A 17,904-nucleotide genomic window follows, 5' to 3' on the forward strand; every position below is an offset into this window, starting at 1 on the left:
CCCTGGACTCCTGGAAGATTCGTTGTTTTTAAATAGCAACATCCAGGGGCCCCAAAATACCCACTTTTCCCCCAGTAATGGGATCCCAGAACCAGCTCCACTCTGGGGGTCATTATGGCTCCACATGATGGGATTGCTGCTGTCCAGTTTAGTTAAGGCTGTAGCTAAGTTTCTGTTTAAAATCAAATTTTGCATCCTCTCTAAAATCCTCCAGAAAATGCCAGATCAGTCTGAAAATAGGTAAGCCAGAGACCTGATGGAGAGGATCTTAATGATCACTCTTGGAAGAGTCCAAAATGGCACCTGGGTCCTACGTGTAGCAGGAACAATGTTTAGCCACTCACTGCTGGTGCCTCATTGCGAACCGTTGAGAGGGAGCCTCGTCAGGTGGACATGGTGACATTTCTGTGCAGTCTCTGGGTAAGGGAGCTGCAGGAAGTCCTGTGCTTGAGCAAACAAACTGGGTCCACGGAGACTTGGGTCTCCTTTTCTGCCACAGCCTCTCCATGGCAAGTCACTTAAAACATATTTTTTGGAGGTGGCACTAATTTTGGCCTCCTCCTTACCATGCCTCAACACCTGCTCTGTAAAATGGCAGTACTGATACTGCCCAGGCTCCCAAAGGGGCTGTGTATATACATCAATTCAGTAGTGCTTGGGAGATGAAAAACCCTGGAGCTGTGCAGGGAGGGTGAGGGGGCTGGAGGGGAGTGGAAGCCTGGAGCTTTCTCAGGTAGGGGATCTAGAGCTGGACTGGGGGAGTTCTAGTAACAGCAGGAGGGTTGGGACAGGGGCATGGGTAAGTGGGGAGACCCTTCGTCTCTGCTGTGCATGGGGAAGGGAGGGCAAGGACCAGTGCGATCAGGGGTACCGCAGCCTTGCAAGGTTTCCTAACGATGGAGTTTGGGATCCTGAAGTTCCATGTTCCAGGAGGGTGCAGGGAGCAGGCCTCATTGTTCAGCGGCATCTTTGACCCAGCCCAAGCAAGGATTTCTGTAAGTGGTGTGTGGGAAGGCACAGAGGGGAGCTCCCTGAAGTCTTTATACATCATTGATGGCCTTGCAAACATATAACTTTTGGCTGTGGCTGGCGGCCAACCACAGACACTGAACACCATTTTCTGTCCAGTGAAAACATCAAAAGGAGGCATTTGTAAATACTTTGGGGGCAGTCCCTGGCAGATTCATCTGATCAGAAATCTAAATCCCTAGCAGCAGAGCACAAAGGGATGTGTGTGTCCTTCCTTTTCTTCGAATTACAGCAAATTGAGGCTACACATTTGAGCATCGCATTGCCTATGTATTTGTCTTCAGCCCTTCTACAACTAGGTCCGAACCAAGAACTGCAACCAGTGGGTTCTCTGGTTGAGCCCTGTTCTCTAGAGATGGAAGATTAGTTTATTAACCCAGAGCACTATCTAACCTCTGACCGTGTTCCTGAGTGAATGGAAATTTCATGATTTCCCTAAGCATGAACTGGAGGATAAATGCTTAGATGTCTTTTAGTACATCCTGTAATGTGTTCCTAGAGATGGAAATGACAAGACCCTCTCTTGTGGAATAGCAGAACAAAAAGAAAAGGAGGACTTGTGGCACCTTAGAGACTAACAAATTTATTTGAGCACAAGCTTTCGTGAGCTACAGCATCCAATGAAGTGAGCTGTAGCTCACGAAAGCTTATGCTCAAATAAATTTGTTAGTCTCTAAGGTGCCACAAGTCCTCCTTTTCTTTTTGCGAATACAGACTAACACGGCTGCTACTCTGAAACCTAGCAGAACAATGTTGGTTAAAGGGTTTTGCAGCCATCCTTCCCACCACCTGCACCCCGTGCATTGTCCAATGTATCCTCTGCAATAATTAATTACATCTCTTGTGGATTCATTTCTTTCATACTGTTACTGGCAATCAGGTAGATAAAAGGAAAAATTTTGTTGGTGCTCTGTGGTAGTAAAAGTGAAGGGTTTTCACACTGTCAGGGTAATGAATTCTGCAAGGGTTTGAAGCGCCTGGACTTGGGGGAATCTCTGTGTCATGTGTCTAGGAGTGACAACCCCCAGAGGTTAATTACTGCCATGGATGAGAGCTGAGCTGCTAGCAAAATGAGAAGTTCATTATGAGTTAAATCTGAAGTTAATTGGATTCACATTTTCACCCAGTAGTATACAAAGATACACCTCAAAATGCTCTTTAAGTTTAAAAAAAAAAAGTTAGGCTCTGGCAAGATGGTGCCAAATGCTGTCCTGAGTTATTTTATCCTGGCTTTGCTACAACAATTGTCTGCATGAAAGATTGTTTGACTTGTTGTTTGACTTTATTTCATAAACCACCCTGAGGTGTTTGCCTCGGGAGGTATGAACCTTTGTAAAAATATCTCTTGTAAGTTATGGTCTCTGCTCAGAGGAGAAAATATTGCTGATCTTTGTTAGAGCTGGTTGCAAAACTGAAATTTTTCCACAGCGGAAAGTTTTGAACAAAATGTTTTAATTTGAAAGATTTTGCCAAAAAAATGATCATTTTTCTATTAAAAAAATTTGAAATGAATCTAAAGGAAAATTTTCATTGCAAATCAGAATTTTCATTTTGTTTTGGGTTTCGAAAATGTAAAAATGTTGCGTTTTGATTTTTGGCTTTCAGATTTTCAGTCCCTGCCCTACCTTTGCTCATGCGGGCCCCCCCCCCTTTACTTCCTACCCCCTTTTTTCCAATTGGAAATGTGGGAGAAGATTAAACTGGGATGAAAAGAGGGGAAAGAGAAACTGTTTTCCCCCTCACTTTTTCACCTTTCTACTTTTTGACAGGGGAAAAAAGGGAGAGGGGGAAGCAAAAGAGAGAGAAAAAAATCTGAAAACTGAAAATCAAAAACTGAATTTTGATTGTTTTCAAAAACTGAAATGAAATAAGATTTTCATTATGTGATGAAACAAATTCTCATTTCAGATTGTTTTGTCCTAAAATTGGAAAACTGTGTCCAATAACTGTGTTTGCAAAACATCTTGAATGAAAGAAACTGCATTTTTTGCAAGATAATTGTTTCGATTGGAAATTTTCAGCCTGCTCTAACCTTTCTTTTTTCTGATTTTTCTTGCAATGGGTTTCTGAATTTTGCAAGTGTCCTACCAGAGCTGCGCAGGGGTCCTGGACAGTATGCGTTACCTGGTTTTTATTCTTACAATAGAATTTAAGGGTCTACATTTTCAAAATTGACAAAGGATTTTGGGAGCCTTCATTTTGCGGATTCTCACTTTTTAAGACATCTTTGAAGAGCCTGGTTTTCAGAGGCTGGGTGTTCAAATTGGGCACCCCAAAATGGAGTCACCCAAGATAATTAGTCACTCTGGAAAATTTGGGGCAAGGTGACTCTGCATAATTAAGGCATCTTTCTTCCTCATCCTCCACCCCAGCCCCATCACAATATAAAGTGCCAGGGGAGGCACATACAAGTACCAAGTAGTGGAAGGGCCTGCAAGCTATGAAAAGAGGCAGTGACAACATATTTCCCACCCCATGGGAATCCGAGGAAGCCCTCCATGGATGTGGGCTCTCTGTTCCTTGTATGAGGATAGGACAAGCAGGGCTAGAGAGTTGTCTCTCCACGTGGCCTGTTTAGTTGGCAGTCCTGTGGTTGGTCTGCTAAAGCACACTGCTAGAAGCAGCATTAACGTCTACTCCATGCCAGGGCTGCCTAGAAAAAGTTGAAAGATGTATAGTAGACATAGCGGTGTAGCCAATGGCAACACAGCTCCTACTCGAGGCCATGCAAATAATTCCTCCAAGCACATGTCTTCTATAGAGCCTATCAATGCAACTGCACCAATGAAAAGGTCTTATATTTTTAAACTGGCTTGAGATAAATCTGTCTCCAGGCCATCCAGTACAGGGGTAGTCAATTATGTTTTGTCAAGCTCCAAATTTCTTGGCCATGGTATAGTCAAAGTCCAGACTCCAGAGAAAATAATTTAAAATTAAAAAAATGATGATAATAAGTAAATAAAAGGAATTCAGGGTCCATTCAAAAGTGGCTGGTGGTCTGTGGTCCACCTATTGTTTACCCCTGCAGCACATGATAGCTCAGTGGTTTGAGCATTGACCTGCTAAACCCAGGGTTGTGAGTTCAATCCTTGAGGGGGCCATTTAGGGATCAGGGCAAAAACTGGGGATTGGTCCTGCTTTGAGCAGGGGCTTGGACTAGATGACCTCCTGAGGTCCCTTCCAACCTTGATATTCTATACGTGGTATTGTTTAATTTACAATGCAAGTTTCTTTGGGCATAGACCAGACCGTCCTCTGTGATTTGTACAGTAAATAGCTGATAACCATAAGAATAAGGTGGGGCAAATCAAATACACAAAGGCCATCAATTACCTATAACAGAAATTTGAGTCATTTAAGCCACAGGCTCATTGAACTCAAATCAGATCACAGGTGATAATCAAAATAGGATCAACCACTGTATTCATTCTCCTAAAGCTCTGGGGCAGAGAATCGTTTTCGTTATATTTGTGTACAGCACCTGCCATAATGGAACCTCTGAGCTCCACCACAATACAAATGAGATTACTGTTGTTATTTTATAATAATAATTTGCCTGATAAATAGGAGGCATGATAATCTAGCATTTCTAGGAGCTGTATGGAATAAGCCTATATAGATGTCTACATCAGTCTCAAAATGATATAAAACATTACTTCCTTATAAATGAAATGAAATTGTGGTTGAACTATATGGGTGTATGAGCTAACGTCTCATGATCCATTGTCACTGTAGTATATTTTAAACATGCTTTTATTCCTACAATGTAGACGCTATCTGTAACCAAAAGCGGATGTTTAAACACGCAAACCAAGCCTGCTGTGCTGAGGTTGCATCCGCAATGCCATTCTGGGTCAGTGCTAAGGAACTCATAATCACTGTAAGAACTAGAAAAGGAGGACTTGTGGCACCTTAGAGACTAACCAATTTATTTGAGCATAAGCTTTCGTGAGCTACAGCTCACTTCATCGGATGCTATAGCTCACGAAAGCTTATGCTCAAATAAATTGGTTAGTCTCTAAGGTGCCACAAGTCCTCCTTTTCTTTTTGCGAATACAGACTAACACGGCTGCTACTCTGAAACCTGTAAGAACTAGAGTTGGTGATTGAGGAGGTGGCTGATATAAGCCCTGATCCTGCAAAGACTTATGGGTATGCAGAATTGCATGTAAAGTTATGTATTTAAAGTACTTTTACGAAAGGTCTTCGCAGGATCAGGGTGTTGGCATTTAATCGGTGAGACGTGCTCCATGGTGAAAATGGGCAGTTTGTTGCGGGAAGTGCTATCTTTTGAATGAGAAGTAAAAGTCAAGGTGTAGTCCACTTAGGAGCACACAATGATACTATTCATATAAAAGTATTATTCCTGGTGTCCTGGCTACTTTCCAATGCAGGTAGCTATATCCTACTGACCTAAATTCCTTCTGCAGTTAAACAGCATTTTCCACTTCTGTTCCTAAAATGTTGTGTGCTGTCATGGTGGGGTATTAGTCAATACACTTCACCCCAGAAGTAGCTACATTTCAATGTGCAGGTGAAAGGATTCCTGTCTCCATTTGCAAAAGGTATTCATAAAAGCATCATATAAATAATACTGCTTTGCTGTTATGCAGCACTTTTAAATTCATCCATCTCAAAGCAACTTACAAAGAAAGATTGTTATCCCCAAATGAGAGATGAAGAAAACAAGCTATGAAAAGTGCAGTGTTGGCCAAGGTCTCACAGCTGCTCAGGAGCAGGTGGGGGAATAAAGTCCCAGTCTCCTGGCTTTCCCATGTAACAACATACATTGAGAGTTTCTCAACATCTGTTTTACATGCACATGTGTTGATCATGTTTTCAAAGGCAGGGTGATTTAACGTCTAACGACTATGCGGTACACCATTACAGAAAAGGGATGTAGAGGCGTGCACACAATCCTATACTTGTACTTCTTTGCCCAGGTGCAATCTCTGAAGTTATAATCTTTTTAAAACTGTCTATCTCTGTATATCTGTGTGAAATCAACCCATTTATTAACAAGGCGCTCCGGGTACAGTAAAATCTTTGCCCTTGGTCTGTAGCCATATGGTAGTTTAACAAGGAAGATCTAAAGTTTCCTTGGGACCAAAATAGAAAAAAACAACCCAAGTCTGCCGCAATTCTTAGAACAAAACATGGTTTTAGGAATATTCCTCCCTAATGATAAGAGTCGCCCTATTGCTCCCAGAACTGTTTCCTTTGCCAGGAAGGTTGGAAGCAGTTAGTTATCTGCAAAATGTAAACCGGTATTTGTCAGCTAATCAACGATTTGGAGTGCTCAGCATTATGAGTACACCATAGTCCTCTTTGCAGTGGAAAGGAGTGAGCTGTATATGTTCCCTCTGTCACTGACAATGACATACAGTCAGCCCTGTTTGCGCTGACATAAGGTCATCTTTTCATCCCCAGTGAGGTTGGGGAGCTGTGCAGACTGTCTGCTAGTGTTTTAACCAGTGGTCTTACAAACTCCACAGGCTCCTACAATCTGTTTTACATTCCTTTGTTATTGAATTTCCAGGGCTGGGAGAGCCACAGCCAGTGTGGTCTCTTCAGTCCTTTGTTCTGCTTTTTTCTCTCTCGCTTTCTCATTTTAGATTTTAATGAAAAATAAGTGCTAACATTTCCAGCTAACGCTTGTCCTCTGCTCACAGCCCCGGGGTGATTGCTGGTGGTGAACTGAGAATAATTCAGTGACTGAGCCCAGTCCTTTTTTCTTCACCAAGTGTGGAGAAAGGACAGTGCTAGGATTAAGGCAGGGGCCTAGACCACAGCAGGTGGTGGGTTCTAGTCCTACCTCTGCTCTCAGTTTCTTATGTACATAGGCCAGATTTTCTAGGTATTTAGGCATCTAAAGGTGCAGATGGATGTCAAGGCACTTTTGAAAAACCCACTAGGAGCTTGTCCTGCATCGCCAGGTGCCTAAATACCTTAGAAAATCTGGCCTTTAGTCTCTCTTTGCCTCAGCTCCCCATCTGTAAAATGGGGCTAATACTACTCCTTGTGGAGTCTTGTCTACTTAGGCTGTAGGCAATATGGGGCAGGGACTGCCTCTTACTATATGTTTGCACAGTGCCTGGCATGAAGGGGGCCTTAGCTCAGCTGGAGTTGGTCTTAATAGTAATGTTAAGTCGTTTCATTACTGTTGGCATAATCCAGTCTGTGGGACAATCCCCAGTTCCTTAGAAGCATCTGAGATCAGATGGAGAGGGAGAGAAGTAGGGGTTGGGGCAGCCCCTGAGACCTGCTCCCAAATTCTCAGCTAGATCAGAGAAGCTGGCGATTGAAAAGAGCCCTCTCCCTGCCCAAGCCCAAAGCCTGCAATGTGAGGACTCTTCCAAGCATGTTAATCAGCAGCTGACAAAGCGAGTCACTGGGACAGGGGCTGCAGGTGTCAGGTTTCCCTTTCGATATGGCTCACTGGGAAGGAAAAGCAGCATTTGTGAAGAGCAGTTTTTCTGCCTCTTCCATAAAGACAATTAATAGATAATTGGATGCAACAAAAGCCAAGCTTTATCATCATCCTCAGGCCAAAATCATCCAACTCGGTGCCTAAAGTTAGTCGCTTGCATCCACACTCAAGCCCCTGAATAAAAGTGGCCTGATTTGAAGAGGTGCTGGGCACCTGTGGAAACTGGAGTCACTCAGCACCTCTGAAATGATCCTGGACGTATCTGATTGTGAGACAGGCTTTTGGAAAAAGTGAAGTGGATTGTAAGTGAATTAAAACTGGCTCCATGTGAACTACGAGATGGGTGAATTGGGGGTGGAGAGTGGGTTACAGCAGATCAAAATAGGAAGGGGGGCTCTTCAGTTCTCGTGGCTGTCATCACAGGTCTAGATGCTATTTGATGATGTGATACATCATCATGCGGATACAGCAAGGGGACAAAGGAAGGGATGTACCCCAAAGGCATGCATGTTCCAAAGCGGGCCAATAGACAGCTAAACATGGGGAGGGTTGTGGGGGGCACATCCCTGGGGCTTCCCGTCCCCTTCCTATGCATCACTCAGGTTTGACCAGGACGGAGAATCTCTACTGATGTAAAAAGGGTCACGAACGTGGTGGTGTTGGGGGGGAGGGGGGGATTCCTCTGTGGAACACTTGGAAATGCCAGACTTTTATGCATTTCAGAAGATTCCCGGCAGGGAGGTTTGATGTGAGATGTCTCATGTGATCTCTCTCTGCCTTCCACCTAGAAGGGAGAGAGCTCTGGGAACCTTGCCCTCCTTTTCTGCTCCCCTGGAGGGCATAGGAAGCTGATAGGGTGCAAATTGAGAGCTCTCTGTTTGGACATCATCTCATCTCCCATCTGGTGCTGCTGCCACTCGTCTGACTGGCTGGGAGCCCCAGAAACCTCCCAGCCAGGCACCCACCCCTGCTGCTGCTCCCACTGCAGATTCTGCTGTCCACTGAGCTATCAGCTCCTCAGCAGAGGAGGAGGAGCTCTCACTTCGCTTTTTTTGGGGGGGTGGGGGGAAGAGGAGTGGGAAGGAGGCTGGGCTTCCCTGTGCTCCTCTCTCTAATCGAAGGGGCTGATGTGAGATCACCAGATCGATAGAAACAAGATTCCCAAGAGAAGCTGGGAGACTGAAAAACTGCCCTCGGGCTCATGACTCCAACTCCAAGCCAGTGTCATGGGATACTTACTCCGCAGAGCATCTACGGGCCAGATCCTCAGCCCCAGCGTCGCTCCACTGTAGCTCGATTTGTAGTAGGACTTTGAAGCCAGTGGTGCCCTGCTGATTTACTACAGCTGCGCATCTGGCCTGACAGGTACATCTCAGGATAAAATCTGCTCCAACACAAGGTCCAGATAGGAAGCTGCTCCAGGATGTTACATACACTGTCTCCTGACGCAAATGCCTCCGATGCGTTCTGTGTATGAAATAAATGGTTTAGCAGATATTTGACTGCCGTGACTCGGTCTCTCACTCTGTTCTGGGGTTCCACAGTGCAGCAGAGCAGATATTTAACTTCACTAGGCAGAATTAGCGGCTAGAAAATACACACATCTCTACAGCAGAGCCTAGTTCTCTGAGCCCTTTCCCAAGTAACCCTTCTTTGTTAAGGGTACTTCATTTCTGCCATCAATGGGTTTCATTAGCACTTTTATCTTCGTTCCAACGGAAATCATGGCCCATCAATACTAGACGGGTATATTTACGTAAACACCCACCCCCATGCCTTTCCCCTCTCCCGCTCCGAGTAGCCAATGTCCTTTCTGTAGAGAAAGGTATATCTCATAGAGATGGCTGGAATTTGTCAAGGTTTTAAATTTTTTTTATTTTGTGCCCTCCCCCACCCAAAAGGAAAATATTTTGATGAAATTGTCACCATATCCCTCTCATTTTTCCACCAGCTCCGATTCTACCTTTCACTTATGACTATTGTTGTATGAAAGAACTTGTAATTACGTTGAAAATGTAGCAGACACCTTAAAATAAGAAATAGGACATAGCTAGAATGAGTCGGACATGTTAGGCTTTTCCCTATGAGTCTGGGTGTGGTGGTGCTCATGAATGGTCATTTATTTTTTAAATTTCAGGTATTTGTTTCAAATCCTGTTTTGCTCACGGGTAAAACGGTTCGCAGGTCTCATTGTAATCTTCAGCGGAGGTTTCATCAACTGGATGGAAGCAACAATTTGTCTTGAGTGACCGTCTGCTAAAATAAAGGCTCAGAAGTCAGTAGAGAGGAAATGTGAAATATGCTGACTCCTCTGAAATCAATCCACCTTCCCATGTAGTGTGTATAATTCTTACAGATTCACACCACTCTCCATCTCCTGGCCGGAGGGAGAGTTAGCTAACAAACACGAGTTGCCTGGTGTTGAGAGCTGGCCCTTTCCCAGGAAAGCCAGCAGGGTGTTTATAGAAATTAAAGCCCGGTTTATTTTTGAGTGACACTAGTTTCTTTGAAAAAAGGACAGGAGGACTTGTGGCACCTTAGAGACTAACAAATTTACTTGAGCATAAGCTTTTGTGGGCTACAGCTCACTTCATCGGATGCATGGAATGGAACATATAGTAAGAAGATATATATATATGTATATATATATATATATATACAGATACAGAGAACATGAAAAGGTGGAGTAAGAGGCTAATTAATTAAGATGAGCTATTAGCAGGAGAAAAAAACTTTTGTAGTGATAATCAAGATGGCCCATTTAGACGGTTGACAAGAAGGTGTGAGGAACATGGGGAAATAGATTCAATATGTGTCATGACCCAGCCACTCCCACTCCCTATTCAAACCCAGGTTAATGGTATCTAGTCCTATTGGGATCAAGGAAGTGCGCGGGCAAAGCTCGCCCACTGCTAAAGGATCCCCCCCCAGCCTAAGGGGGAGATCCACAGGACCTGGAAGCCAAGTAATTACGGGGGGCAACTAATGAAGAACAGGGACGGGAGTGCAGTCAAAGGGTCAAAAGAAGGGAACCGGACGGGGACACCGAGCAGAGAACCCCGGACAGCGCCCACCGCTCTTCAAAGGCGTCAAGGGAGTCTGTGGACGCCGCCCAGAGGAACTCTGCCCGGAGGCGTGAACAGACGGAGGATCGGAAATAGGCCCGCAGTCGCAGGAGACTCCATCGGCCAACCTCCTCACTCTGGTGTTATAGATGGCCACTTTAGCCAGGGCCAGGAGGCGGTTGACCAGGAGGTCCCGCGACTTAGTGGGGCCACGGACAGGGAGTGCGTAAATAAGAAGGTGAGGAGAAAAGTGCAGCCAAAACTTTAACAAAATATTGGTGAGGAGCCGGAATAGGGGCTGCAACCTGGCGCACTCCAGGTAGACGTGCGCCAGGGTTTCCCTCACGCCGCAAAAGGGGCAGGTGTCCGGGATTGGGGTAAACCACGCCAAGTACACGCCCGTGCTCACGGCCCCGTGTAGGAGCCGCCAACTGATATCCCCGGCGGGCCTCGGGACTAAGGTGGAATAGAGGCTGGCCCACCGGGGCTCCTCACCCTCTAGAGGTGGCAGGAGATCCCGCCACTTTGTGTCAGGGCGGGACGCGAGGGTGAGGACATGAAGGGTGTGGAGCACGGGTATCTAGTCTGCATATTAATTCAAGCTCAGCAGTTTCTCGTTGGAGTCTGGTTTTGAAGCTTTTCTGTTGCAAAATTGCCACCTTTAAATCTGTTACTGAGTGGCCAGAGAGGTTGAAGTGTTGAATCTATTTCCCCATGTTAAGTATCCTCACACCTTGTTGTCAACTGTCTAAATGGGCCATCTTGATTATCACTAGAAAAGTTTTTTTCTCCTGCTGATAATAGCTCATCTTAATTAGTCTCTTACCCCACCTTTTCATGTTCTCTGTATGTATATATATCTTCTTACTATATGTTCCATTCTATGCATCCGATGAAGTGGGCTGTAGCCCACGAAAGCTTATGCTCAAATAAATTTGTTAGTCTCTAAGGTGCCACAAGTACTCCTGTTTATTTTGTGGATACAGACTAACACGGCTGCTACTCTGAAAGTAGTTCCTTTGCTAAATCAAAAGCCCCCATACCTGTGAGGGACTGAGACACATGCCGTTTTGCAGATGTGAAACGTATGCAGCATCTCTCTCACCTTTGGATCACTTAGCCCTTCAGTAGAGACCGTAAGTCACCACATTAGAAACATGGCAGGCGGTACTAACCACGCTGCCTAGCAGGAAGGTCATTTCTGATTGGTGGGCTGATTTAAAGCCTAACCGTGCAGAGGGCCTCCAAAACCCTACATTTGTTCGCATGGAATAATTTATTATCGTTATCGTATATTAACTGTGATAATACACTGGTCTTAGGAATTCTTGCATTTTCAGCACCAATAAAGGCATCAAAACACATGTCAGACCATAGGAAATCTTTTTTGTTTCAGATAAAATTCTTATTAGTCTGCTGTTTATTTTCTGGGGATGTTCCAAGACCCACCAAGCATAGCTAGGTCACAGACAGCTGTGTGTTTCCAGGGTCTACAAAACACTTACAAATTACAGTAGTCAGACTTTGAACTTGTGTGGGAGGTCAGGAAAACAGACACAGCAACAAGGACAGAACATTTTGATCTCTGATAACAATTTGCTGCCTGAACTGATTAATTAGGATGCCTGATGAGGGATCTGTTCCTTTAAAAGTATAGGAGCAGTGACACTGAGTTCCCACCTAGCAGACTGGCTAACGTGGGCAGCATTGCTCCATGGTCCCAAAGAGAGATGATCTGACATCACCAGTACAGTGTGTGATATGTACTGATACAGAGCAGCAGTAAGGATGCCCCACTTGAGGATTTGTCCTCTGAATATCAGGGCCTTTAAGTTCAACATCAAGAATTGAGGCGCCAAGAATCTCTCAGCTCTTTTGAAGACATAGGCTTCAGATACTCGCTCAGGGTGACACTTGATATCTATGGAAGAACCAGGAATCAAACCCAGAACACCAGTGCACCTACTCTGAGTTCACAAGACCATCCACTCTGAATTCTTACCGGGGCATCTATCTGCAAGGTCTTTAGTTTTCACTGCTACATTTCTGATGTTAACCAGGGAACTACATTCATGTATCTCTGTGATACCTAGAAGTCCTGCTTTGACTATTTCAACATGTGAAAAAAGTTAACTTGGGGACTTGAACTGTGAAATGCAGAGTTTTGGCCTTACTCTTGTATGGGAAGTTTAGAATTAAGGCTAAAGTAAATAAAAACGTTGCTGATAGTCTTGTATTTCTATCTCTTGCCTTTAGCATAGCAGGCAGCCCGATAAACTGAGACCATTAGGGATGTCAGAGCTCCGAGGATAAGAAAGAAAGAGACAGATAGGCCCTAATCAGCATGTGCTTAACTTCTAAGCACGTCCTTAAACCCAAGGTCTAGAGTAAAAGAAATGGTTTGCTGAGGTCCAAATAAGTTTGATTTACAAAGCAATGACTTGAATTAAGTGGCATGTACGCACATGGTTTTTGCACTGTAATTGTACTAAGAGTAACACCCAGTTTTGAGATCTGCTGATGAGAAAGAAGCATTCAGCAACATTATCTCTGTTTTACAGATAGGGAAATTGAGGCACAGAGCAGTCACATGACCTGCCCACAGTCACATGTCCAAGCCAAGAATAGAAGCCAGCCCTTCAGAGTCCTAGTCTAGTGTGCAAGCCACTGAACTACACTGGCTCTCCATGAGTGGGGCTACACCAAAATATTCCCCATAATGAATTTGCAAGACCTCTGCAGGCTATCCTTATGTCAGTAGAAGGGCTTATTCCTAGAATGTTTGCTAGGCAAATGCCATTCAAATTGCTGTCACTTCCCACTTCGTGACTGATCAGTTTCTAATGCTATAAGTTTATTTTGACAAATCTGAGCTTCAGAGAAACTTGGGAATAAGGAAGGACCAGCAAAGTTCAAGCTGGTTTGACTGCCTCAGTGCTGAGCCGTGTGCGCCTTCTCTCTGTGTCGCTCACTTTATCAGAGCTTTATGGCAGCTTATAAAGAAATTGTCTCTTCTCTCCCTGCCAAGCTAAAAATCCCACTTTGGTATTCACAGTACAGTTATGACAAATGCCTGGCCTGTGTTCTGGGTGTTCAGGGAAATGTAAAAACATGTCTAGTTGTTGTGAATGCTCACATGGTGATTTGTTGGTTTGATTCTTCAGGTCGTGAATTGGCAAGCACAACCCTCCCAGGATACCCTCCTCACGTCCCCCCTGCTGGACAGGGCAGCTACTCTGCTCCAACACTGACAGGAATGGTGCCTGGTGAGTTTAACAACCCCCCCCTTCGCCCCCCACAGCATTACAGAAGCAAAGCCAAGTGCTTTCTGGTTGTTCTGCACTGATGCCAGCAGAAGACAGAATTACAGTGATGAAAAGAGAAGAGCAGATGCAAAGCAAGTCTAAATAAATAAACCAGCCCCTCTCTGGCACAAGGGAGAGCCTAACTTCTCCACTGCCAAAGCAAATTCTTCCATCCAGTATGCAGGGAAAAGCCTTTACCCCACTGCATGGCTGTTTGATAAGTGTTGATCCAATCATGTAGGGACAGCCTCAAACTTCCCCCCATTCATCATTAGCATAATTGTAATCGACACTTTAATGTTGAGCACGTCACACGTATTTGTAGCAGCTGTGCTGTGCAAGCGTTTGTCGGACTGGAAGTGATTAGATGGTTACTTTACTAAGCCCAAAATCTTAACAAATCACGTGCAACTGAATTTTCCACAGGCTTTTCCCTTTTTTTTGGTAAACCCTTTTTGCATGTTTCTGAGATAACCCCAGTCTTGTCATGGGAGCTGCTGATCATCTGCTGGAAGGCACTCCAGCACAGATCTTCAGAGGTACCTATGTGCCTAGCTCCCATTGAAATCAGTGAGAGTTAGACACCTAAATGCCCTTGAGGAACTGGACCTGAGTGCCCTCAACCGCTTTGGAAGTCAGTGGGAGCTGAGCGTGCCCAGATCTTATAAGAGGCACCTTGTAGGATGAGGCCCCTATGAATACAATTGAATTATTCGTTATTAGCAACTTTTGATCCACAATTATTCATCTATGATCCTAGACACTATGGCGATACCGTTGGTGCTTTAGACATACAGATAGTGATAAGGCTACAGACAGATGTGTGTTATGTTGTATTAACTCCTGGGTTTGACATTTAAGTATGATGAAAATCATTGACTTCAAAAGAGCTGTGTGGATTTACAGCAGCTGAGGATCTGGCCCTCACAACCTTTGATCTCAATGTTAAGGCCACCGCTGCTTACTAGGAAAAGTGTTATATAGTATTACAAACCCCAAGCATTCAAAATCATGGGACTTGAAAAAATAATAATGTTGGGTGTTTTTTTTACTTGCTTTCTGGTTTCTGGGCCTTTAGGGTTCACTCAGATCATATTTCCAAGCTTTCCATGGCCAGGAGGGTTAGAAACTTACTCTGTTTTAAAAAAAATGAAAGCTGAGATTATTACATAATCACATGACTCCAGCAGCTAGGGATTAAGAACAAAATATCATAAAACTTGCGATAAACAGTGTAAGAGTTGGTAACACTGGCTTTATGTTCAGAGTATGTGACAGTTTGCATATATGATCAATCTTGATCGCACTTTTCTCCTGGTAATATCTTTAAGAAATTAAGAAAAACGCATTCATTCTTCATGTGAATTAGTTTTAAGAATTAGAAGTAGGAATCAGGTCATTGTAATAACATTTAGAAAAAGTGTTGCAATGCTATTGAAAGTAATGTATGGGGGGGATTTTATAAAGATTGACATAGATACAGAAACATTACTTTCCGCTCAAAAAGTAAATGTGCTGTAATAATCGCTTATTTTATATAGCTGTAAGGATTTACATCATATAAAAAAACTTGCCTAGAACTTCAGGCCAGATTCTCAACTGGTGTAAATTGATCTTCTGATTTCAGTGGAGCTTCAGCAATTTGCACCAGCTGAGAATCTGGCCTGAAAATGCAACAAAATCTTGCTGTGATTGCAAGTCACTTCCTACAGTTCAAATATTAAGAACCTAAAAAAGTCCCATCAGTGTTAAGATACTTTCTTAACAAGATTTCCCTAAATGTGTTTTGCAGTTATACAAGCATCTCTGAACAGCAGCTAGGAACAGAGATGAGTGAACTAGTCAGGATAAAACAACCTGCCCCTGATCATTCAGTCAAAATCTGAACACAAAGCAATGCTTTATTTTGCAAGTTGGCAAAGTTTAGTTAACTTCATTTACTCTGACTTCCTAGTTCTCTCTAAGTCTGGAAGCAGAAGTAATGCAAAACTATGAGAGAGGTTGTTCTAGCACCATTCCCCCTATGTTCAGAAGCATGGCATCCTGGTATCTAGTGAAGGAAACTGATCTCAAGTTAGCAAGAGCTGTCTTTCACTTGAACCAGCCTGAAAATGGGAAGGTTTGCGTGAAGCTTCTTGGTAGCAGCAAGTGTTAAATTATGCCCATAGCACATCTGTGCTTTTAAGGTTAAGCTTGCTATCGTGCAGCTGTTATGAAACCCAAATACTCTGCACATTATCTAAGATTATGTTAGTTCCCTGAAGTGAAAGGAAAGGATCGTCCTACTTTGCATCCTGGAACAATTTGCATCCTTCCAAATGAGGGGCCTACCCTTTCACATGACTCAGGATTTTGGGTGACCTGCTGAAGATGCCTTGAAGAGACCTGATTTTCAGAAGGTGCTGAGCACCTGCTCTTTGAAAATCAGCCCCTTAAAGGTGCCCCAACTTGAACAGTAGAAAACTGAGTCACTTTTGAAAATGTAGGTGATGATGTTTCAGGGTGGTTCTGATACAGCCTCTGTTAAGATTTTATCTGAACTAGTCCTTATTATTGTTAATTATTATTATTATTTGTATAAGCGTAGTGCCCAGGGACCCAAGTCATAGTCCAGGACTCCATTGTGCTAGGCGCTGTACAAAAAGACACTCAGTTGTGTTTATCAAGTGTGCCTAAGCACGTAGGCTCCTAACTCCCATTGGAGTGTGTCTATCTGCACCTTCAGGTGCTGAAATCCTTTGAAAATTCCTTTAGGTGTCTATCTGCACCTTCAGGTGCTGAAATCCTTTGAAGACCTTGCTATGTTTACAATGTGCTTCAGTGTGGACTACCAGGGGAGGGTCAAGTGCAGAGCACAGCAAAGTGTTGCACTGTAACTGCCCCCTGTAGGCACTACTGGCATGAACTACAAGGTCCTTAGTTTGCGTTAACATCGTCCTGTTTGAAAAAAGACTATGTTAAAGTGAATGAGGTACCTTTTAGCTTGTGCCAGGAGCATACCCACAGGGCAGTTAGAACTCAACACTTTTTGCTCGGCAATTCGCACATCCCCATAGGCTGCACTGCGGCACAGCGTAGACAAGCCCTTAGTCTCTGTCTCAGTTTCCCATCTGTAAAATGAGGTTAATAGCCCTTCCCTACCTCGCAGGGGTGCAGGGAGCATAAATACCTTACAGATTGTGGGGTGCTCAGATACTACTACTAAGTAATGGTACCTGGGATGGGCAGGTATGGTAATACCTAAGACAAATCACACATTATTTGGCAGAGTTTAGAAAGATGCAACGCAATGATCTAGACTCATTTGAGCTAATTTCTCTGTGTAACAGATTTATTTGTAACTACACGTAGGCTCGTGTGACCCATTAGATTGAGTAACTGCAATGTTCCTTTCACTGGTTCTTTTACTAACAACCTTCTGCTCCAGCTAGGTTGAAGGTCACCTGCAGTTCTTCTAGGTTCTCATTCTCATTTAAGTGAGGGTTTGCTAACTAGAATCCAAAATACTTTCTCTGTCCTCACTTGTCTCTTGTCATTTGAAGGGCTGGTTTCAGAGGCTTCTTCTGAATGCACACAGTCTTTTATGATTTGGTTCTGAAGGAGCTGACGGATCAGGTTTAATGCTGTATGCACATCTGTGTTTGTGCTCCGATATGGCTGAATTATGCGGCCCTGAAATGTATACAAGGGGAATGTACGTTTCACCAATTCTCTGGGATTCCCTCCTAGACCTGCTGCTTCCCTGGAATAATTTTCAGAGCATAGGCTCAAAATGTGGTTATTTGATAAGAGCTTTAATTGTGAGCCATGGACCATTGCTATAATTAACTGATTGTGTCAGTAAAGTGTTTAGACACAGGGGAGAAATATAGACAGGATAAGACCTATATGATGTTTTGTTGCATGCTTGTTGCCATCGACATCATTTATGTGACTGTGAATAACCCGGTCCCCAGCTACAGTGTTTGTGTTTGTACAGTACTTGCCAGGGATTCATAGAGCATGTGTCTGAGGGGCTGGGGAATGAGTGTTAACTCTTACAACTCAGGGATGAGAATACCTGTCCTGACACATG

The 17,904-nt window shown here is 43.9% G+C and overlaps 1 protein-coding gene across 4 annotated transcripts in view; it reads left to right on the top strand.

Moving 5' to 3' along the window:
- The window catches only part of PAX5 (paired box 5), a 239,306-nt gene that overhangs the window by 150,070 nt on the left and 71,332 nt on the right, over positions 1–17,904 (top strand). For all 4 annotated transcript variants that reach the window (XM_074953572.1, XM_074953568.1, XM_074953569.1 and 1 more), the window contains one exon: positions 13,689–13,790. In XM_074953572.1, coding sequence (XP_074809673.1) covers positions 13,689–13,790 — 102 coding nt within the window. The remainder of the gene's footprint in view (positions 1–13,688; positions 13,791–17,904) is intronic.

The sequence above is a fragment of the Natator depressus genome, chromosome 5, assembly GCF_965152275.1.
Source record: "Natator depressus isolate rNatDep1 chromosome 5, rNatDep2.hap1, whole genome shotgun sequence".
In the NCBI taxonomy this organism is placed as follows: domain Eukaryota; kingdom Metazoa; phylum Chordata; order Testudines; family Cheloniidae; genus Natator; species Natator depressus.